Genomic DNA, 24,251 nt, shown 5'->3' with positions numbered 1-24,251 from the left:
CAAGAGCGATACAACGATTATAACGACCTTCCAATTTTTTGATACCATTTTGGTAGTACTCCTTCGGTTTTGCCTCAAAATAGGCCTCAGTTTCGGCGATCACCTCTTCGTTGCAGCCAAATTTTTTCCCTGCGAGCGTCCTTTTTATCAACCGGTCGCTGTCCACTCAGCCGACTGTCGATTGGACTCAGGAGTATAGTGATGGAGCCATGTTTCATCCATTGTCACATATCGACGGAAAAACTCGGGTGTATTGCGAGTTAACAGCTGCAAACACCGCTCAGAATCATCAACACGTTGTTGTTTTTGGTCAAATGTGAGGTCGCGCGGCACCCATTTTGCACAGAGCTTCAGCATATCCAAATATTGATGAATGATATGACCAACACATTCCTTTGATATCTTTAAGGACTCTGCTATCTCGATCAACTTCATTTTACGGTCATTCAAAATCATTTTGTGGATTTTTTTGATGTTTTCGTCAGTAACCACATCTTTCGGGCGTCCACTGTGTTCACCGTCCTCCGTGCTCATTTCACTACGCTAGAATTTTGCATACCAATCAATTATTGTTATTTTCCCTGGGGCAGAGTCCGGAAACTCATTATCAAGCCAAGTTTTTGCTTCCACCGTATTTTTTCCCTTCAGAAAACAGTATTTGATCAAAACACGAAATTCCTTTTTTTTCCATTTTTTTCACAATAACAAAAGTTGCTTCACAAAAGACGCTTTATCTCACAAACTAATTGACTTATAGACGTCAAATTTTGACACGAATCATTTGAAGGTTGGTACTATATAAAAATAATATGCATTTAATACTAGCGACGACATTTATGTGTCAGACCGGGGACTTATCAGCCAACCTTTTACTTGACTGTGATGCAAAACCCCTCAAATAGAATTTAAGTTTTAGACGTTAATTACAACATAATTAAAACAAGTATATACGGCCGTAAGTTCGGCCAGGCCGAATCTTATGTACCCTCCACCATGGATTGCGTAGGAACTTCTACTAAAGGCTGTCATCCACAATCGAATTACTTGGGTTGCGATAACACTTGCCGATGGCAAGGTATCGTAAAACTTTTTAACACTGTCTTCTAAATTGTATGTTAGTCCATAAGGGGTATATATTAAACAAAAAAAAAGGCCGATTAAATACGTATATAATTCAGTTTGACAAAATTTTCTATAGAAATAAAATTTTGACAAAATTTTCTATAGAAATAAAAACTTGACAAAGTTTTCTATAGAAATAAAATGTTGACAAAATTTTCTATGGAAGTAAAATGTTGACAAAATTTTCTATAGCAATATAATTTTGACAAAATTTTATATAGAAATAAAATGTTGACAAAATTTTCTATAGAAATAAAATGTTGACAAAATGTTCTATAGAAATAAAATGTTGACAAAATTGTCTATAGAAATAAAATGTTGACAAAATTTTCTACAGAAATACATTTTTTACAAAATTTTCTATAGAAATAAAATTTTGACAAAATTTTCTATGGAAATAAAATGTTGACAAACATTGCTATAGAAATAAACTTTTTACAAAACTTTCTATAGAAATGAAATTTTGACAAAACTTTCTATAGTAATAAAATTTGACAATTTTTACATGGCTGTTAGAGGCCATATACTAACGAAATGTACCAAATTTCAACCGCATCGGATGACTTTTGCTCCTCCAAGAGGCTCCGGAGGTCAAATCTGGGGATCGGTTTATATGGGAGCTATATTTAATTATGGACCGATATGGACCAATTTTTGCATGGTTGTTAGAGACCATATACTAACACCACGTACTAAATTTCAATTGGATCGGATGAATTTTGCTCATCCAAGAGGCTCCAGAGTTAAAATCTGGGGATCGGTTTATATGGGAGCTATATATATGTATGGACCGATATGGACCAATTTTTGCATGCTTATTAGAGACCGTATACTAACATCAGGTACCCAATTTCAAACGGATCGGATGAATTTTGCCCCTCCAAGAGGCTCCGGAGGTCAAATCTGGGGATCAGTTTATATGGGGGCTATATATAATTATGGACCGATATGGACCAATTTTTGCATGGTTGTTAGAGACTATATATTAACACCACGTACCAAATTTCAACCGGATCGGATGAATTTTGCTGCTCCGGAAGGCTCCGCAAGCCAAATTTGGGGATCGGTTTATATGGGGGCTATACGTAAACGTGGGCCGATATGGCCCATTTTCAATACCATCCGACCTACATCAATAACAACTACTTGTGCCAAGTTTCAAGCTAGTTTCGTTCGGAAGTTAGCGTGATTTCCACAGACGGACGGACAGCCGGACAGACGGACGGACGGACGGACATGCTTAGATCGACTCAGAATTTCACCAAGACCCAGAATATATATACTTTATGGGGTCTTAGAGCAATATTTCGATGTGTTACAAACGGAATGACAAAGTTAATATACCCCCATCCTATGGTGGAGGGTATAAAAATGTCAACATTATTTTTTAACATTTTGATGAGCCGTTCAAAGTCACCTAATGAAATAAGGCTTCCTCATAAATAATTGTATCATGGTTTGGTCTCTATTTCTTTACAAAACAAGTCACTTTAAACCTGTCAAATATTTTTTATTGACATTCCCAATTTTTGTTTTTTTTTGGTACAAAAGATAAAGGAATAATAATCCCTTAAAAAATATATTATAATTTTCATTCTCAAAGACTCTAAACGGATACAAAATGTTGTCCAGTAGACTGAATACTGATCTGGTAAATATATTCTATATTTATATATAAATTAGTATCCATAATCTTATACACAATTTTTCAGTATCAAAAAACTTTCATGGAGCAATTTTGCAATTCAATACATCCTAAGATCAATTTGGCTTCGATTTGCATAAGCTGGTTTCAACAAACGACAGAACATTGTAGAGGTTTAATCAATAACACCGTAACCCCAAGTATCTGGAGACGAGTAAAGAATTTCATATTTACCTATAAAAATGGGGATTTAATGTCACACAATCAGGCTATGTGGATACATCCGGATTATTTGACATTAAAAGATTGTCAAATTTTATATGACAATATAGTCAAGGATTATGTTCACAGAAATCCACGTTATGTAGAAGAATTAACAGAGAATGAACATCATAGGGAGCTATTGTTTTCAATGATTGTTGTATCAATCATTTCAGCTCTAATAGGAATGTTCCATTTATACTTGAGGTATCAGGGGTTTAAAAGAAAAATCCCTAATACGTCTTCACATGAGATAGAGAGCATATTGGAACCCACAAAGTGTTTACAGGCTGTAGCAAAAAGAAGTTTACGTTTGGCAAAATATCAGATACAGCATTTGAAAATAGAATCGATGATTAGTCCAGAAGAACTTATTGCTTCTGATGGTTCACCGATATTGGCCATAAAGGTTCATTCCAAATTACAATTCATGGAATCATATATCTCAGGTAGTTTGAATCATTCGTCACACATATTTAATGTGAATGAAGATTGTGAAAGTACAATTGTGCCGGAAATTGAAACTGAAACTAGGGCGAAGGCCTTGAAACTTTTAGAAGGTAGTTGCAAGAAATTGCATGTGTTATTGCTATTCGAGAATGATGATGAGTCAACATATGGTGAATCCGAAAGTGATCAACAAATCAATGAAGGTATATCAGAAATCTAATCTATCTTTAGTGCAATTTATATAGTTTGCATTCCAGGTGTTTACAAAAACATTGAAAAATCCATGACAAAAGTGAACACATCTGAGACCATACTGCAATCAAGAACATTGACTGTCGATATCATTGGTGATTCAGATACACCTCGCTCTACTTTAGTAGGCAAACGCAAACCTAACGAAGCAATCAGGAAAACTTCTCTATGTAAAAGGATGGGTACGTCAAATACGAGTACCCCAAGGAAGAGATTAATTGAAGGAATAAGAAGTGCTTCCGCATCGAGTAGTCCCAAAAAATCTACAACATCACCTCGTCCTAGTGGCATACCAATATCAAAACGGCCACCTTCTCCAATGGTATAATGCGGATAAATGGACATATTTCAAATAAAGCATTGCAACATCAATTTTTGTTGCATTATTGGGCAAGTTCATAGCGAAATGGGGTCTGATTCTATATTGTTTCTCGCTTTAAAAAAATGAGAGACTGCTATGTGAAGTTTTAATTTAACGATCGGTTAAGCCTGTACCCCTAACTGAAAGAAATCTAAATCTTTCTTTAATTATATTAAACTCTCTTCTATTCCCTATTTGTAAAAAAATCAAGAATTAACAGAGATATATCTTCGTCATTATAAATATTTTCATTATTATAAAATATAAAAACATTTTTATTACTGATTAATTCTTGGGGCCTTCTTAGGGGCCTTCCAGTTGAAAGCTTCAATCAGTAATCCCAAATATTTAATTTTTTTACCCTTTTTAACACTTCGACGTTTTAATATTATTTTGCTGTTTTCATTATAATAAAACGTTTTTTTAACAAAATATCCAAGTATTTTTAACTTATTGACCATATTTGATGTAATCCAAAAAAGCATTTCGGGTAAGCTTTCCATATGAACAGACTCAAGTTTTTGGGGATAAGAATATTTCTATAGAAATATAAATTTTCTACAGAAATAAAATTTTGAGAAAATGTTCCATAGAAATAAAATTTTGAGAAAATTTTCTATGGAAATAAAAATTTGACAAAATTTTCTATGGAAATAAAATTTTGACAAAATTTTCTATGGAAATAAAATTTTGACAAAATTTTCTATAGAAATAAAATTAGACGAAATTTTCTATAGAAATAAAATTTTGACAAAATTTTCTATAGAAATAAAATTTTGACAAAATTTTCTGTCGAAATGAAATTTTGACAAAATTTTCTATAGAAATAAAATTTTGGCATAAGTTTCCATAGAAATAAAATTTTGAGGAAATTTTCTATGGAAATAAAATTTTGACAACATTTTCTATAGAAATAACATTTTGAGAAAAATTTCTACAGAAATAAAATTTTGACAAAATTTTCTATAGAAATAAAATTTCGACAAAATTTTCTATGTAAAAAAAATTTTGACAAAGTTTTCTATAGAAATAAAATTTGACAAAATTTTCTATAGAAATAAAATTTTGACAAAATTTTTTGAAGAAACGAAATTTTGACAAAATATTCCATAGAAATAAAAATTTGACAAAATTTTCCATAGAAATAAAATTTTGAGGAAGTTTTCTATGGAAATAAAATTTTGAGAAAAATTTCTACAGAAATAAAATTTTGACAAAATTTTCTATAGAAACAAAATTTGAAAAAATTTTCTATATAAAAAAAATTTGACAAAGTTTTCTATAGAAATAAAATTTGACAAAATTTTTTATAGAAATAAAATTTTGACAAAATTTTCCATAGAAATAAAAATTTGAAAAAATTTTCCATAGAAATAAAATTTTGAGGAAATTTTCTATGGAAATAAACTTTTGACAAAATTTTCTATAGAAATAACATTTTGAGAAAAATTTCTACAGAAATAAAATTTTGACAAAATTTTCTATAGAAATAAAATTTTGACAAAATTTTCTATATAAATAAAATTTTGACAAAGTTTTCTATAGAAATAAAATTTGACAAAATTTTCTATAGAAATAAAATTTTGACAACATTTTCTGTAGAAATGAAATTTTGGCAAAATTTTCCATAGAAATAAAATTTTGACAAAATTTTCCATAAAAATAAAATTTTGAGGAAATTTTCTATAGAAATAAAATTTTGACAAAATTTTCTATAGAAATAACATTTTGAGAAAATTTTCTACAGAAATAAAATTTTGACAAAATTTTCAATAGAAATAAAATTTGACAAAATTTTCTATATAAAAAAAAATTGACAAAGTTTTCTATAGAAATAAAATTTGACAAAATTTTCTATAGAAATAAAGTTTTGACAAAATTTTCTGTAGAAATGAAATTTTGACAAAATTTTCCATAGAAATAAAAAATTTGACAAAATCTTCCATAGAAATAAAATTTCGAGGAAATTTTCTATGGAAATAAAGTTTTGACAAAATGTTCTATAGAAATAACATTTTGAGAAAAATTTCTACAGAAATAAAATTTTGACAAAATTTTCTATAGAAATAAAATTTTGACAAAATTTTCTATATAAATAAAATTTTGACAAAGAAATAAAATTTGACAAAATTGTCCATAGAAATAAAAATTTGACAAAATTTTCTATAGAAATAAAATTTTGAGGAAATTTTCTGTGGAAATAAAATTTTGACAAAATGTTCTATAGACATAACATTTTGTGAAAAAATTGCTACAGAAATAAAATTTTGACAAAATTTTCTATAGAAATTAAATTTTGACAACATTTTCTATAGAAATAATATTTTGACAAAATCTTCTATAGAAATAAAATTTTTCAACATTTTCTATAGAAAGGATATTGTGACAAAATCTTCTATAGAAATAAAATTTTGACAACATCTTCTGTAGAAATTAAATGTCAACATTTTTTTCCCATAGAAAATTTTGTAAAAATGTTATTTCTATGGAAAATTTTGTCAACATTTTATTTCTATAGAAAATTTTGTCAAAATTGTATTCCTATAGACAATTTTGTCAAAATTTTATTTCTATTGCAAATTTTGTCAAAACTTTATTTCTATAGAAAATTTTGTCAAAAATTTATTTCTATATAAAATTTTGTCAACATTTTATTTCTATAGAAAATTTTGTCAAAATTTTGTTTCTATAGAAAGTTTTTCAAAATTTTATTTCTATAGTAAATTTTATCAAAATTTTATTTCTATACAAAATTTTTTCAATATATTATTTCAATACAAAATTTTGTCAAAATACTATTTCTATACATAATTTTGTCAAAATTCTATTTCTATAGAAAATTTTGTCATAATTTAGTTGTTATAGAATATTTTGTCAAAATTCTATTTCTATACAAAATTTTGACAAAATTCTATTTTTATAGAAAATTTTGCCAATTTTATTTCTATTGAAAATTTTTCAAATTTTTTTTCAACAGGAAATTTTGTCACAATTGTATTCCTATAGACAATTTTGTCAAAATTTTATTTCTATTGAAAATTTTGTATAAACTTTATTTCTATAGAAAATTTTGTCAAAACTTTATTTCTATAGTACATTTTGTTAAAAGTTTGTTTCTATAGAAAGTTTGTCAAAATTTTATTTCTATAGAAAATTTTTGTCAAAATTCTATTTCTATACAAAATTTTGTCAAAATTTTATTTCTGTTGTAAATGTTGTCAAATTGTATTTCTATAAAGGATTGTGTCAAAGTGTTATGTCTATAGAAAATTTTATCAAAATTTTATTTCTATACAAAATTTTGTCAAAACTTTATTTCTATAGAAAATTTTGTCAAAATATTATTTTGATAGAAAATTTTATCAAAATTTTATTTCTATAAGAAATTTTATCAAAACTTTATTTGTATTGAAAATTTTGTCAAAATTTTATTTCTATAGGTCATTTTTTCAAAGTTTTATTTCCTTCCGAAAATTTGTCAAAATTTTGTTTCTATTGAAAATTCTGTCAAAATATTGTTTCTATAGAAAATTTTTTCAACATTTTATTTCTATAGAACATTTTGTCAAAATTTTATTTCTATAGAAAATTTTGTCAAAATTTTATTTCTATAGAAAATTTTTGCGAAAATTCTATTTCTATACAAAATTTTGTGAACATTTTATTTCTGTCGAAAATTCTGTCAAAATTTTATTTCTATAAAAAATTTTGTCAAAATTCTATTTCTATAGAAAATTTTGTCAACAATTTTAGTCGTGTTTTGTTTTTTATTGTTGGTTTGTACTTCAATCATATTTGTTGTTTTGATCTCAGCTTTAAAACCATTGTGTTGTCTAAACTACAATAGTAGCTTAACCAACAGAGGAAAAGAATGTTTGTCAAATTTATTTGGGCAAAGCCCTATAGACTGCAAGATGGTTGGATGGACGCACGTTTCGGAATTACCTCATTCCTCATCAGCATCCTCTACTTGCAGCAAAACTATCAACCAATTATCAGAATAAATTCAGGCAGTTCACTAAACCCAAAGTGACCCACACTTGAACCCTCCGAAAAAAACGTTTATGATAGCCGGCTTATACCGAAATAAATTCATACAAACATCTCTCTTTTCCTTTGCCACCATCAAATCATCGATTTGAGTGCAGTTGGCTGGGTTTATTTTGAGCGTGCTTCATCTTACTTCATTCGTGATTTGTTTTTTATTGTTGGTTTGTACTTCAATCATATTTGTTGTTTTGATCTCAGCTTTAAAACCATTGTGTTGACTAAACTACAAGAGTAGCTTAACCAACAGAGGAAAAGAATGTTTCGATTCTTTTAGATTAATTCTAAATCGGGCTTTTAAGGTCTCTAAATATGCAAATAAAAAGACGTTACTTCATATTTTTATCCGACGTTTCGTTGGTAATTTCCAACTTCTTCTGGGATGAATTTTGTCAAATTTTGTGTCAAATTTATTTGGGCAAAGCCCTAGAGACTGCAAGATGGTTGGATGGACGCACGTTTCGGAATTACCACATTTTTCATCAGCATCCACTACTTGCAGCAAAATTATCAACCAATTATCAGAATGAATGAAATTTTATTCCTATAGAATATTTTTTCAAAATTTTATTTCTGTAGAAAATTTTGTCAAAATTCTATTTCTATAAAAAATTTTGTCAAAATTCTATTTCTATAAAAAATTTTGTTAATATTTTATTTCTATAAAAATTCTATTTCTATAAAAAATTGTTTTAATATATTATTTCTATAGAAAATTTTGTCAAAATTCTATTTCTATGGAAAATTTTGTCAAAATTTTATTTCTATAAAAAATTTGTCAAAATAGAAAATTTTGTCAAAATTTTATTTCTATAGATAATTTTGTCAAATTTTATTTCTATAGATCATTTTTTCAAAATTTTATTTATGTAGAAAATTTTGTAAAAATTTTATTTCTATAGATCCTTACGAAATTTTGTTAAAATTTTGTTTCTATTGAAAATTTTGTCAAATTTTTTTTCTATAAAGAATTTTGTCAAAATGTTATTTCTATAGAACATTTTGTGAAAATTTTATTCCTATAGAAAATTTTATCATCATTTTATTTCTATAAAAAATTTTATGAACATTTTATTTCTATACAAAAAATTTTTCAATTTTTTTCTGTAGAGAATTTCGTCCAAATTTTATTCCTGTAAAAAATTTTGTCAACTTTTGTAAACATATTATTTATATAGATAATTTTCTCACATTGTTACCATATCAGAACAAGAGCGCGTCTTTCTTTGCAAACACTCATCATTAAGAGTAGCTGAAACCTATACTAAAGTGTATATCATTCATGAACATACCACGTTTTATTAAAAAATTTTCGATTTGATACCACTATACATTGTATGCTGTACCCAATTAATTAACTCATGTAAAGCGCTCATTCTCTCAAGTAGCGAAGACATGAACCTAACACCAGGTTAAGTCATATTTTGAAATTAAAAGCTTTTCTTCTACAACAGATTCGTCAATAAAAAACAACGTTATTTTTAAGTTTTCTTAACGCAAGTTTATTTATTGCGTAGTTGCCATACTTAGTGAAATAATAAACAAACTTATTTCAAATTTATACACAAAACTATAATAATTTAAACAATGTTTCAGTTTTTTTTTTAAATTTCTATAAACAAGACAATTTCCATTTACATAAATTGTGTTTTTCTTTATTATTATTAACTAACAGAGAACAGACAAAAGATATATAGCAATAAATCGGGGGAAAATACACAAAACAAAGAAATTTGTAAATTACATAAAATATACAAAAAAAAAATCTAATAATGAAAATGGAAAATAAATCAGAAATTGAAAGAAAAAATCACATTTAACTTTGAGTATCAATATGTAAAGAGGACATAAAGATACAAGTGACAGAAGAGCAGAGATTAGGAATGAAACCCAAAAAAGGAAACCTTGGAAACAATGGAAACAAGTGCTGGGACAGAATAATTGAGAGAGTTAAAGAAGATAGCGATCCATTAAGGAATTTTTCAAAAAGACAAAGAGCAAAACTCTCTTCCTGTTTATCATATTAAAATGTCGATGTAAGATGAAAGAAATGAGACCTTTCTTTTTTAACATATGTATGTATGTCTGTGCATATGTATAAGTGTGTGTTTTTCCATTCTGTTGTATTTATGTTTTGTGATGGACTGTTAAGGTTTGAGTATTTTTTTTATAGGTTAGTGTACTAGGTATTAAAGTATGTGTGTTTTGCTTTACTTTCAAATGTTGCCACATTGCTGGGAAACTTGCAGTTTTTTGCCAACTATTTGCTTGAGAACATGTTATTTGTTGTTGTTGTTGTTTTTCAATATTTGTTTTTCGATTTCATGATTTGTAAAGTAATCTCTCTCTAGTTTTCCGTAATGTGTGTATTCTTCTGCAGAAATTTTCTGGTTACAAAAAATCAACTTAGAAGAATCGACCACGTGGTCCTCCAACAGCAGGAACTGGTGGCGGTGTTGGAATATGAGCACCTTCAGCGCGATAACCATTCTCATCAGCTATGTAGTTGATGGTGTACACCACACCATCGGGGCCGGTGTATGAGTAAGAGCCTTGCATTACCTGAAAATTAATACAAATATGAGAATTTGTTCAGAGATAAACCAAACTATTTAAGGAAACTGGGAACTAACTGTACAGATAGAATAATTTTGGTATACGCAAAAAAACAATAACTTCAATGGTTTTCAATTACAAATTTAATGGAAGTTGAGAGAAAAATTAAATTAAAAATAAAATATCACAATTAATTTGTTGATCAAAACAAAATCATTAATTTGTTAATCAAAATCAATTCAACCTCTATCTACACAGAAAAAACGAAAAATTTTTCCAATTAAAGTCTTATTGAGTTTTAGAAAATAATCAATTGAAAATTTAATTGATTCGACAAGTTTTTTTAATTGAAACAAAATCAATCACAAATATTTATTGTATCAATTAATTTGTTAGTTGGATCAATTAATTTTTAATTGACTTTCAATTAAGTTTTTAATTGATACTATCATTTCTGTGATTGAATTAATTTCGTGATTGAATCAGAAAAAAAATTTATGTGTAGCCTCTATTATCTATGTCGTTGCGGCATTGAGATCATATGCGGACGACTGTACAATCATATCATCCAGACCCATTATTGATGACATCTGCGATCGATTATTTCAAAATTTAGGGATATCCGTCACCATATCCTCAGCCACACTTTTCACTACATGGGCGACATAAGTACTCCTTCAGTTTAATGTCAGAGTCGTTGGCGAAAGAATTCCGACAGACTTTTCAAGTCGTCTGCCATTGGCAATGCAATTTTTAAAAGCTTCGTGGTAGAAACAAGGTCTTCAAGTCGTTGCCGCCAGATCTTGGGGTATGGGCAATGAAACCTGATTGACTACCCATATGACAATTGGACAGGCCAATGGTAAACCATGCAGCGTCAGTGTGGAACCTGAGACAAGTAATACACAGTTGAATATAAAAATGCAGGGCCAGTGTGGACACCTTAGGCAAGTGATACCTTGTGGAATAACATATAGACTTGTCAGAACGTTGCCCTTAGAACAGCGACAAGATGTCTCCGTGGAACACCCCTGGATCACCTTTATGTGGAGACCAAGATCCTCCCGGTGAATAGACACAATTTTATGTTGTCAAAACAACATCTCCTGGGTTGTTATTGCAGTAAATATCCTAACAACCATAGGTAAATACCTAGGGTTGTAAGATTCGATTTACATTACCTAGATCGCGAAATCCTGTGCTACAAAAGAGAGCTCTAGGTCAGGCATCATATGAGACAGGTCTCTGAATAGGATTCATTAGGATACTGTTGTTGAAGCGGTGAGAATATTCAAGGTTAAGCCTGTTCTCGGAGTCCGACCACCGCCCATAGCACCGGAGAACAAATACCTCTCACGACAGACTAGGGTAGTTTTGGCCCAACTAACATATATCATGGAATTGCAGCCGCATCAATTCCAACCTTTTAGTGATTGAAATCAGCATAGCTGACGTGTGTCCCTTCTGTAATCCAGGACCACATGACTGCGTTACCTTTTTGCTTGCCCAGGCAAACCTACTCGTCTCGCCACCAGATCACTCTGGACGCATCTCTTCTTAATCGCAGAGTTTCTCGATCTAGATACAAGAATCTTGGGGTCACAGTCGGAAGACTTTTCAAGTCGTCTACCCAATTTGTGATAAGCTCCGCAGTAGAAACAATGTCCTCAAGTGTCCGGCAACACTTTGGGTGCGGACAAAGAAACTTTGTTGACTACAATTGGCCAGTCAGAATGCTTCTTTTAGAACTGCGTCAGGATGTTTCCGCACTACGCCCCTAGATCGTATGTCGAGACCAAGATTCTCCCAGTGCGTATATACATTTATATTTTTTAAAAGCCACCAAACCTTGCATGTTTTGGATAGACAAAAAGCATCCAGCAATGTAAGGTTTGATCTACATTATCTAGAGCGCGAAATTCGCGAGTCTGAACAGCATTTCAAATTGTGGTGAAACTATTTAGAGAAGCGTTGAAACACTCGCAAATGTCACAAGCATTACTGAGAGGGGGATGGACTACCCCATCATATATGATTTATTATTCAGGCGGCATGGGGTAGATGACTCAATTTGGTTCCTATATACAAACTTCTAATGGAGTAAGCGTATACGTATTATCCCTTTACAAATCGAATCAACAATGATCCCACTATGAATCTCTTAATCTTATATGTATTGCATTACTGAATTCATTGTGATTGAAACCATGGTTGTAGTTCCCCATTTCTTGTTATTACCTTACCACTGTGGTTTCCTCACATTTTCTTCCATTTGAACTCCATGAAAATATATTACAAATAAATAGAATTAGTTTCTAATCTAATGGATATCTACTTTGGGCAAGAACAAAGAAATTGCAGTGCCTCCTAAAGACACAATTCGTGCGCAAAGTTTGGAATTTCGATAAATTCTGTGCTCTGATTTAGCTGTTTAATTTATGACTAACATATATCACTAAAACACTGGAGGACTTCTATTTATTTAATTATCATTAAAAACAATAAAACTTTATTGAAAAATTATCTTTTGCCCAGTAAAGGATTTTTCCTGATATGGCAACCCTTTGACTAAAGCTTAATGTATATAACTCCCTAAAATATGCTATACAATTTTATGGTTGATATTTTAAAGCAAAGCTTTAGATTTGTATAACTAAACAAACTTCCAAACCATCACCCATCTACTCGATTTGACTTTTTAAAATCCCCCATAGCCCAAAAAACCGCACATACACACACACCTCACTTATCATAAATCGACCATCTGACATTTGATGTGACCGCCCATAGTGAAAATCATCATATTTATGTCATAATTATGCAAATCAGCCAACTAGGATGGTAAAGTCATCGCGAAAAACTCTATTGGCAAAATTTGGCATAAATCTCACAGAGAATATTCCACCAAGTGTGATAGACATTAATTATTATCCACCGAAAATCTGGTCGTTAGATCATGTCTAACGGCAGATGATGGATGATTGGCGATGTTACAACACGTTCTCCTTTGTGAGAAGTCAATTGGCGTGGTCGGAATGATGAATAGAATCGAATAGAATAGAATGGAACTTACCTGAGCTTCCAATTGGGGATTGCCAGCATTTTTAAGATAACCCGCTTCATCGGCACGTATTCCATTGCTTGTTTCATAGCTGGGTGTACGGATTTGAAAATAGAAGAAGAATAGAAGGGAAAAAAATCGGGGGTGGTTATTATCACGATTTTGGGATATAATATTAAAGGTCATAAATTAAATCATAACTAATGAATAAAATATTTTAAATTGAGGGATAGTATATACGGGGACTATTTTAAATTGGACAAAAAACATTTTTTTAAATATAATTGAAGTATATACACAGATATAAGATGTGCGATTTTTTACATTTGTTTATATGTCATTTTGGGACAGACGACAGAAAATAGATCTACTTGAAACAATGAGCTGAAACTGGAGATCTTTGTCCAAATAACTTGAATACGGTCGCAAATGCTCACAAGACTCACAAGTAAGCTGATTTTTGGGACATTGACTCCCAATTGGTGAAAAAAACTCTCCTACTTTTAGAAGAAAAAAATATTTTTATCCATAATAATACGCTGGCTCACATCTTCCATATTCCAATAGCCAAATCGGGTTACCAACTGTTGGTAATGGTGGCTTTTTAAATTATGGGAGAAGGTATTTTTTAGACGGGTTAAAAATGATGGAGCACTGCTGGGTCATGTATCGAGTACAAAATCGGACTATATTATAAAATAAATAACAATTTTTTAAAAATCTGACTGAAGTTCAACAAAGTGGTATTAAAATGGACTGAATAGTCTAGGGGTATGGGCACACTAGGTAAATATTTGACCAAAATAAGTGTCAAACTCTTTTCCAAGAACAAAGTGGTATTAAAATTTCTTTTTTTTTTTCAAGAGCAAAATATTATTTTGGGACGAGGGACATGTAACATGTTTGTCGCAACCATATTATTTTCTAAGAAATTATGTAAATGATTTTGGCAACCCTGTCTATGTTTGGAGAGAAAAACAACATTTTTGGGACAAACATGTTCCATGTTCTCCGTCCAAAAATAACATTTTGCGATTTGGTTGAAATTTGGAATGTGGTGTTAGTATATGGTCTCTAACAACCATGCAAAAATTGGTATATATCGGTCCATAATTATATATATCCCCCATATAAATCGATCCCCAGATTTGACCTCTGGATCCTCTTGGAGGAGCAAAATTCATCCGATCCGGCTGAAATTTGGAAAGTGGTGTAAGTATATGGCCGCTAACAATCATGCCAAAATTGGTCCATATAGGTTTATAGTTATATAGCCGATCCCCAATCACACAAAAATTGGTCCATATCGGTTCATAATCATGGTTGCCACTCGACTCAAAAATATTCTACCAAAATTTTATTTCTATAGAAAATTTTGTCAAACTTTTATTTCAATAGAAAATATTGTCAAAGTTTTATTTCTAACATATAGATTTTTTCAAATTTTTATTCCTATAGAAAATTTTCTCAAAATTTTATTTCTATAGAAAATTTTGCCAAATTGTATTTCTATAGAAAATATGGGTTCATAATCATGGTTGCCACTCGACCCAAAAAAATCTACTAAAATTTTATTTCTATAGAAAATTTTGTAAAAATTTTATTTCAATAGAAAATATTGTCAAAATTTTATTTCTATAGAAAATTTTCTCAAAATTTTATTTCTTTGGAAAATTGTTTCAAAATATTATTTCTATAGAAAATTTTCTCAAAATTTTATTTCTATAGAAAATGATAATAAGTAATAAGTGATTACATATTACGTGATTATATGCTCTAAACGCACTACTTATTTCATGGCCGAAAGTATGCCTGGGGGGAAGTACTTTCCTCCTAGGACATGCGTATGTAAATGTAATCGGGAGCGATGGCAATTTATAAGTGGTTATTAATTTTTAAATAGGCTTACATGCAAGATTACCGGGTAATGAGAGTTTTTGCTGGGTTTATTTCTATAGAAAATTTTCTCAAAATGTTATTTCTTTAGAAAACTTTGCAAAAATTTTATTTCCATAGAAAATTTTGTCAAGCTGAATTATATACGTATTTAACCGGCTGTTTTAGTTTAATATATACCACGTATGGACTAACTTACAATTTAGAAGACGATGTTAGGAAGTTTTAAGATACCTTGCCATTGGCAAGTGTTACCGCAACCCAAGTAATTCGATTGTGGATGACAGTCTTTTGTAGAAGTTTCTGCGCAATCTATGGTGGAGGGTACATAAGCTTCGGCCTGGCCGAACTTATATTTACTTGTTTTAGTTAAGAAGCTGGGGATTTGATTGGTATTTTATAGAAATTTGGGGATTAGTTGGAGATTTTTCGAATTCAATATTATTTCTCTAAGTTGCGACAGTTGATTTTGCCTTTTGTCGATCGCAAGGTTCCGTTTCGTCATAAAGAGACAGTGGGGTAAATCAAGTATTGAGTAATTATGATTTAAATTTTATTTTCGCTCGCATAATAGAATTTTTAGAAAATTGTTTCTTCTCAGCAAAGAATTCTTGTATTTCAGAAAAATCTAAAACAACTCTGCTTCTCTCTATGCAAGAAAATCTTCTTCTAACCCACCCAAATGCGTATCCATACAGACGGAACTACATTCATATTATGGTGTGAGAACATTAATATTTTGGTTAATTTTCTTTAAAAATTCAGTTTTAGGGAAAAAACCCTGTTGAATTGATTCTTTAGGTCTTATTCTACCGTATTTTGTTTGTTTTTCCATAAAAATTAGTTAAGCAATTATTGAAAATTTTATTGGACAATTTTGAATTAAATAGGGGTATTTTGTCGCCGAAAGCTTCCTATTTTGGGGACAAGAGCCAGCAAATTTTTTGGCTGAATTTTATTGACAATTTTCATTAAGATTAACTTACTTGTAGTTGTACGAGCCATCAGGATTCAAATTGAAATCCTGTTTAAGAATAACAGCATTTCCTTCAAATGTTGTGGGACGTGGAGCTAATCCTCGTTGAGCAGAGACTACGGCGAGACAGCATAGAGCAATAAACGCAATGGAATTCATGATCTAAAAGGAAATTTAAAACAAAATTAGATATAAGTCATGTTGAAAATGTAAGAGGTTGATGCTAAGTGAATTTTTTTTTTCTTTTTGATAAATGAGAAATTCGTTAAATTTTTAAATAAAATTATAATTGGACTCATATACTTCGAGTTTACTTTCCTGATTGTCGTAATTTGTTTTATTTAAATTTTATTTTAAATAAATTCTTTTCGATTTTCAACAAAACTAATTTTCTCAATGTTCAATGAAATGACAGAATCCAAATATTATATTCTTGTCACACATAAAAAAGATGTTAAATTCTTACATTCATTGTATTTTACGCTAACATAGTAGAATTTAAATAAATATTGAGTTGCTGACATTATCATTTATTAGTTGAAATGTTATGCACATTTAATTGATAGCGTAACATATTGAAAGTGAATCCGATGAGACAATTGCAAGAAGAATTGATTTAAATCAAACTATTTCCTATGTATTCATAAGCTAAGAGAAGACTCTTACATGGAACTGAAAATATTCATCAAGGTCAATTCAATTTATAAACGATTCACAAGTAAAAGTGATGAATTAATTTTAAGGTGGTAAATGTGAAAAGTTATGTGGGATATTCTATGGTCTGTCATCATAGTTTTACGAAACTCGTTCGAACTTTTAATGAATACATTCTACGAAACTATTTTGTGCACTAAATAAATGCATACCCGGTTCCAAATATTTTGTATTTATACTAAAGATTTTGGTATTGATACCTAGGCAAAGAAGCGGAGAATTGGAGTAAGGATACATTTAGGGCACAATTTTCTTTTAAATGTTAGTTTTGTGTATTTGGTTATAGGAAACAAAATTTAATTTATTCGTTTTTCATATTTTTTCTTCATGAGCTATCAAAGTCATTTAAACATATGTTAAGGATAACTTTTCAAAGTAAAATTAAAACAATAGTTAAGTGGTTTAAAGATTATGCAACCAAAATTTTAGGATATATTAATATGAAATTTTAAGAAAGTTTATAATCTTTGCTTCAAAAATTATCTTTATTAAATTTAGAACATAAGAAATTGTATATTTGGTTTAAAGTTTGTTTGGAATTAAGAAAACATTTTGTACATTGAAGTATATGTTACACTGAAAAAAAACAGTGAATCCAACAGGAAGAAAACTTTCGGTTAATTTTAGAAAATTTTGAATACTTTTAGAAAATTTTGAATATTTTTAGAAAATTTTAACTAAACAGTATTACAAACGCTGGCATCACGCCAAAGTCATAAAAATAAGTAAATATTTTTTCGACAAATTCAAGAAAATGTATTAGACATAATTATGTTTTTTCATTTGTTTAAGAAAAATTTGTAGTTTGAAAATGGAGTTCAAAATTGCAAGAATGCCACTAAAGTCATACGCAGTTCATGATGAACGCATTTGTAGTAAAATTTGCAAATTTAAAGAAATACCGAACTATTTTGTGGAAGACACGAATTTAGTTAATCTTTATGCTTCATTTATGTATATTTTTTCCACGGTTTTAGTTAATTTAACTAACGTACGCAAAATATTATTAAAGTAAAGGAAACTTGCTCCAAACATAATAATTCCACGAACTAAAATAAAGTTAAATTGGCTTTAGTGAAATAGAGAGTTCACTTTTTTTTTGAGTATATGATTGGAATTTTAAATTTTGTTTCCAAGTAAATAGCTTTATTAATATATCGCAAAAAAAATTTTTTTGATTGATTCTAGGTTTAAGCTACATTCACTGAAAAAAAAACAAGTACATACGGCCGCAAGTTCGGCCAGGCCGAATCTTATGTACCCACCACCATGGATTGCGTAGAAACTTCTACGAAAGACTGTGATTTAGTCCATACATGGTATATATTAGACAAAAAAGTTATGTATAGTTAAGTCTACAAATAATTACGAATCGATATGGACATTTTGTACGTAGAGAGCCAGAATTGAAATATGGGGGTCGCTTATATGGGGGCTGTATACAATTATGAACTTGATATGGACCAATTTTTGTGTGATTGGGGATCGATTTATCTGAGGGCCATATATAACTATAGACCGATATGGACCTAGTTAGACATGGTTGTTAACGACCATATACTATCACAATGTACCAAATTTCAACTCACTCGGATGAAATTTGCTCCTCCAAGAGGTTCCAAAACCAAATCTCGGGATCGGTTTATATGGGGCTATGTACGATTATGGACTGATATGGACCACTTTTGGCATGGTTGTTAAATATATACTACCACCACGTACCAAATTTCAAGCAGATCGGATGAATTTTGCTTCTCCAAAAGGCACCGGAGGTCAAATCTGGGGATCGGTTTATATGGGAGCTATATATAATTATGGACTGATAGGAACCAATTCCTGCATGGTTGTTGGATACCATATACTAACATCACGTACCAAATTTCAACCGAATGGCAAGAATTTTGCTCTTCCAAGGGGCTCCGGAGGTCAAATCTGGTGATCGGTTTATATGGGGGCTATATATAATTATGAACCGATGTGGACCAATTTTTGCATGGGAGTTTGAGGCCATATATTAACACCACATACCAAATTTCAACTGAATCAGATGAATTTTGGTCTTCCAAGAGGTTCCGGAGGTCAAATCTGGTGATCGGTTTATATGGGGGCTATATATAATTATGAACCGATGTGGACCAATTTTTGCATGGTTGTTTTAGACAATATACTAACATCACGTACAAAATTTCAGCCGGATCGGATGAAATTTGCTTCTCTTAGCGGCCTCGCAAGCCAAATCGGGGGATCGGTTTATATGGGGGCTATATATAATTATGGACCGATGTCGACCAATTTTTGCATGGTTGTTAGAGACCATATACTAAAACCATGTACCAAATTTCAGCCGGATCGGATGAAATTTGCTTCTCTTAGGGGCCTCGCAAGCCAAATCGGGGGATCGGTTTATATGGGGGCTATATATAATTATGGACCGATGTGGACCAATTTTTGCATGGTTGTTAGAAACCATATACTAACACCATGTACCAAATTTCAGCCGGATCGGATGAAATTTGCTTCTCTTAGAGGCCTCGAAAGCCAAATTTTGGGGTCCGTTTATATGGGGGCTATACGTAAAAGTGGACCGATATGTCCCATTTGCAATACCATCCGACCTACATCAATAACAACTACTTGTGCCAAGTTTCAAGTCGATAGCTTGTTGCGTTCGGAAGTTAGCGTGATTTCAACAGACGGACGGACGGACGGACGGACGGACGGACGGACATGCTCAGATCGACTCAGAATTTCACCACGACCCAGAATATATATACTTTATGGGGTCTTAGAGCAATATTTCGATGTGTTACAAACGGAATGACAAAGTTAATATACCCCCCATCCTATGGTGGTGGGTATAAAAACAGTGAATCAACCAGGATGACAACTTTTAGTTAATTTTAGAAAATTTTGAATATTTTTAGAAAAACTGCTATCAGGCCGATATCACAGAAATAAAAAAGTAAATATTAAATAAAATAAAATATTAAATAAAAATAAATAGTAAATAAAAAGTAAATATTTTTCGACAAATTCAAGAAAATTTAATAGACATAAATAATTTTAATTTTGTAGTTGGAAGGAAAGTTTATGATGGACGCATCTATAGTAAAATTTACAAATTTAAAGAAATAATGATATATTTTTTAAGAAATATGAATTTAGAAAATCTATATGATTAATTTGTGCATAATTTTTTCCACGGTTTTAGTTAATTTAACTAACGTTCGCATAAAATTATTAGAGTAAAGGAATCTTTCTGCGAATAGAATAATTCCATGAACTAAAATAAAATTAAATTGGCCTTAGTGAAATAGAGAGTTCACTTGTTTGTGAGTGTAGGTCCCTACAAAATATCTTTATTTTAAAGAAGCCGCCTCTTTGACTTGGAATCAATATCAAAACCCTTAAGGGAAGATCAAAATCTTTGGATCCAAGTAAACTTTTTTTTTAGTGTAAAGTTAGGTAATTTGTCTTAAAAATGGGTATCTTTACGTAAAAAAAATTATTGGACTAAAGCCAACTTGGTTTAATAATTTTGAAAATTTCTTAAAAATTAATGAAGTCGTCTTCAAATGGATGGACCTTTAGCAAAGCAAAACATCCTTTCAACAATAGGAGATATGTTTCAAAATAAAACTTAAAGACGTTTATTTCTTGAAATCTAGCATAATTTCTTCTTGAAGTCGTGTCTGAATTTTTAAATTTAAGTTGTCGTTTACACGTATGCACTTTGATTGCACTTGAAAAAAAAAAATTGAAAAACAAATAAATTCAAATTTATTTCCTAGAGTCAAGTAAGCAAAAATCAAACAACAAATTAATTTTTGTCTTAAAATCATCCTTACTTCAATTATCCGCTTCTTTTTCTCGGAATCATTACCAAAATCATTAACCTAAATATAAAATCTTTGGAACCCATCATGCTTTTGTGCAGTGTAGTTTCCTCGTAGACCGTAACCCGCATTTTATATTTTGACCATGTAATCTGATCTGATTTAAATTTAAATTGAAATCAAGTGTTATTAAATAACAATTAAAAGACGTTGTGCATTTCGTTTCGATTGGCCGATAGATCTATATCTTCCAGTTGTTATCTTCTGTAACTTGAAGTTATAATTTCAATTCGCTGTGCTAAAAAAGTCACTCCCATCTTCTCAGATTTGACGCCACCACTATCGAGTTTAGTATAAAATTTCTGATACATTTTGTGGTACTGTGTCTTACAATATAGAAATTTTTGTTTGGATGTTTCCACTTTTTTTGCTTTTGAAATAAGAACAGCTATATGCAGTTTTCAAACGGAAACGGAAGTGCATTTTTATCCATTATACCAAAATGAGACTTTGATCGAATTTAAATGAATTTCCGTTGGATATGTTGATGGCTTTGTTCGATTGTATACAATGCAGTATATTGGCTACTTTGCTTTTTTAACGGTTGTATATAGTTTTGTTTTTTTTTTTATTTAATGTTTGTATATAGTTGAACTTGTGTTTTGATATATTTTTCATTATAGGCCATGTTATATTCTTTATTATTTTTTTAATGTCTGGCATTTTATAGTCTATTCTATTAAATACTGAAATTTTTATTTAGTCCCTTTATATAGAAATATTTCCTTTTTCACAAAAATCAATTCCAATTTTTATATTAAATATTACAATTTAAATGTCCCCACTTTTTTTTTAGTTCTGTGATTTAAAACTCACTTTTTATTTTTTTTTATAATAATTTCTTAACCACGTTACACTCTTCTCAAGAAGTCCTTTGAAAGGATTTTGCTTTAGATTTTTTTGTATTCCGTTACGCGTTGAGATTACACGACCACGTCTGAAGACTCGACAAATGGGTTTTGTTATTTGATTCGGAAAATGCAAACGTTTTTATACCATTATACGGCCTAAGCGAAAATGCAGCAATACCCTATTGACTTGCCAATCTATACAGCAAGAGATGCTGAGACTCTTCTCGTAGAAACCAACAACCACCAACCTGATGACGTCGCCACATCAAGTGTATGTTATGAACAAACGAACAACAAATCCAAACCCTGTTGTTTCGAATGAAGGCAATTGTAGTGAGAAAACAACAACAACAACAGCACAAATAACAAAATTGAATGCATCTTGTTGCTTGCAATACGAATGCATCCCAACAACATTCAAGCACTGAACAACAGAGATCCACTAACAAAACACACAAAAAGTTGTTGATGTTTGGGAGAGTGTAAGATATCAAACCAAACAAAGCTAAGAGCATTCTCTGGTAGATGAGAGCACCCACCATAGCCTTAAAGAATTACCTCCGACTTTTCTTTATTGCCATTGCCTACCTAAATGCATGAATGAAAAGCTTATTTGATCGTATATAAAAAGCTTTGATGTTTAGCATCTGCAGTGCAGTTGATGCAACTGTGTCGTATACGTAACATTGAGTGTTACAGGCAGGCCTAGCTACGACAAGTGATTCATTCATGCACTCGGTAATTCACATACGAAAGAGAGACAATCACACACCCTCATCTTCATCATCATCATCATCATCATCACCATAATGTATGAATGGGGCGTTACTCATGCTCATCTTCGGTACTTGTGAATGAAGCAAAAATTATGCGATCGAATTTTAAGATACTCGTTAGACCGTGTAATTGAATATTTTTTTTTTCATGAAATTCTTCTATTTTTTTTTGGTTAAGGCTTGGAAATGGAAAATTGAAGAACCTTGGAAATACAGCATATAAGCATTGCCGTAAAGAGTAGAGTAAATAAGATCTATTGTGGCAATAATCTAAGATTGGTTTCTTTTCTTCAAAACTGAAATTTAAACAAATCGAAATTTTATTAAATATATTTTTTCTCCAAATTCTATAGATGTTGATGTTTAACTGTTTTTATTAACTTGGCATAATTTTTCGTGATCATAACTTTTCGCTATATATCGAAAGGTTATGATCATATATAAAATTGTACCAAAAAGTAAAATTCCTGTGGTTGTTATTGTTGCAATTTCAAATATTTCATAAAAAAAATAATTTTATTTTAATTAACATACTTAAAATTCTATCCCCCTGTTCAGAGAACCCAAAATTTACATATTTTTTTTTATTTTTGAAGCCACGATGATATAATATGAAATTTTTATACCCTCCGCCATAGGATTGGGGGGTATATTAACTTTGTCATTACGTTTGTAACAAATCGAAATATTGCTCTAAGACCCCATAAAGTATATATATTCTGAGTCGTGGTGAAATTCTGAGACGATCTTAGCATGTCCGTCCGTCCGTCCGTCCGTTTAAATCACGCTAACTTCCGAACGAAACAAGCTATCGACTTGAAACATGGCATAAGTAGTTGTTATTGATGTTGGTCGGATGGTATTGCAAATGGGCCATATCGGTTCACTTTTACGTATAGCCCCCACACCCAGAAAAAAGTGACCCCTTCTTTAAGTTAAAATGAACCCAAAGACATTTTTATTTGTTTGAACGATGTGATTTTCGTAGAAATTAGGAATAATGCATTCCATATATTAGTTAACATTTTCCTATATTTATATACCACTATACTACAGAATGACAAAATTTAACTAATTTGAATTCATATATGGAATTATTTTATTGAAATTTTTTCATTCATTTGGACAAATATTACACATTTGTGGTAAAACTTTTACTTCATAATTAGAACTGCTTACCTTCGTTTTTAAATACAATTTTATTTATTTCTATAAGCAATTTTATCTTCAATAAAAGACATGTTTAATTAATATATTGAATATATTTATTAAGGATCAACAGCATCGAATCTCTTTGAAATATTAGTTTATTATTCCACTATTTCCAATTTCCGTGTTATATTATAAACTGTAAAACGCACTTTTTCTTCTTCTTGTACTTTTCACT

General features: G+C 30.5%; 2 protein-coding genes across 2 annotated transcripts; one reads left to right on the top strand and one right to left on the bottom strand.

Moving 5' to 3' along the window:
• Nucleotides 1-2,655: 2,655 nt before the first annotated feature.
• Nucleotides 2,656-4,540, top strand: LOC142240839 (uncharacterized). The gene is made up of 3 exons (XM_075312585.1): nucleotides 2,656-2,773; nucleotides 2,835-3,681; nucleotides 3,736-4,540. Exons 1-3 carry the CDS (start codon nucleotides 2,744-2,746, stop codon nucleotides 4,056-4,058), a joined length of 1,200 nt encoding a protein of 399 aa, XP_075168700.1. The 5' UTR covers nucleotides 2,656-2,743; the 3' UTR covers nucleotides 4,059-4,540.
• A 5,073-nt stretch (nucleotides 4,541-9,613) lies between these two features.
• Nucleotides 9,614-22,211, bottom strand: Cpr47Ea (Cuticular protein 47Ea). Its single transcript, XM_075309252.1, has 4 exons — nucleotides 22,054-22,211; nucleotides 16,638-16,789; nucleotides 13,768-13,846; nucleotides 9,614-10,700 (listed from the first exon to the last, which is right to left on the bottom strand). The coding sequence occupies exons 2-4, from the start codon at nucleotides 16,784-16,786 to the stop codon at nucleotides 10,545-10,547; spliced, it is 384 nt and encodes a 127-aa protein (XP_075165367.1). The 5' UTR covers nucleotides 16,787-16,789; nucleotides 22,054-22,211; the 3' UTR covers nucleotides 9,614-10,544.
• Between the last annotated feature and the right edge of the window lie 2,040 nt (nucleotides 22,212-24,251).

The sequence above is a fragment of the Haematobia irritans genome, chromosome 5 (genome assembly GCF_050003625.1).
Source record: "Haematobia irritans isolate KBUSLIRL chromosome 5, ASM5000362v1, whole genome shotgun sequence".
Taxonomy (NCBI): domain Eukaryota; kingdom Metazoa; phylum Arthropoda; class Insecta; order Diptera; family Muscidae; genus Haematobia; species Haematobia irritans.
This window is presented reverse-complemented; position numbering and strand designations above follow the sequence as displayed.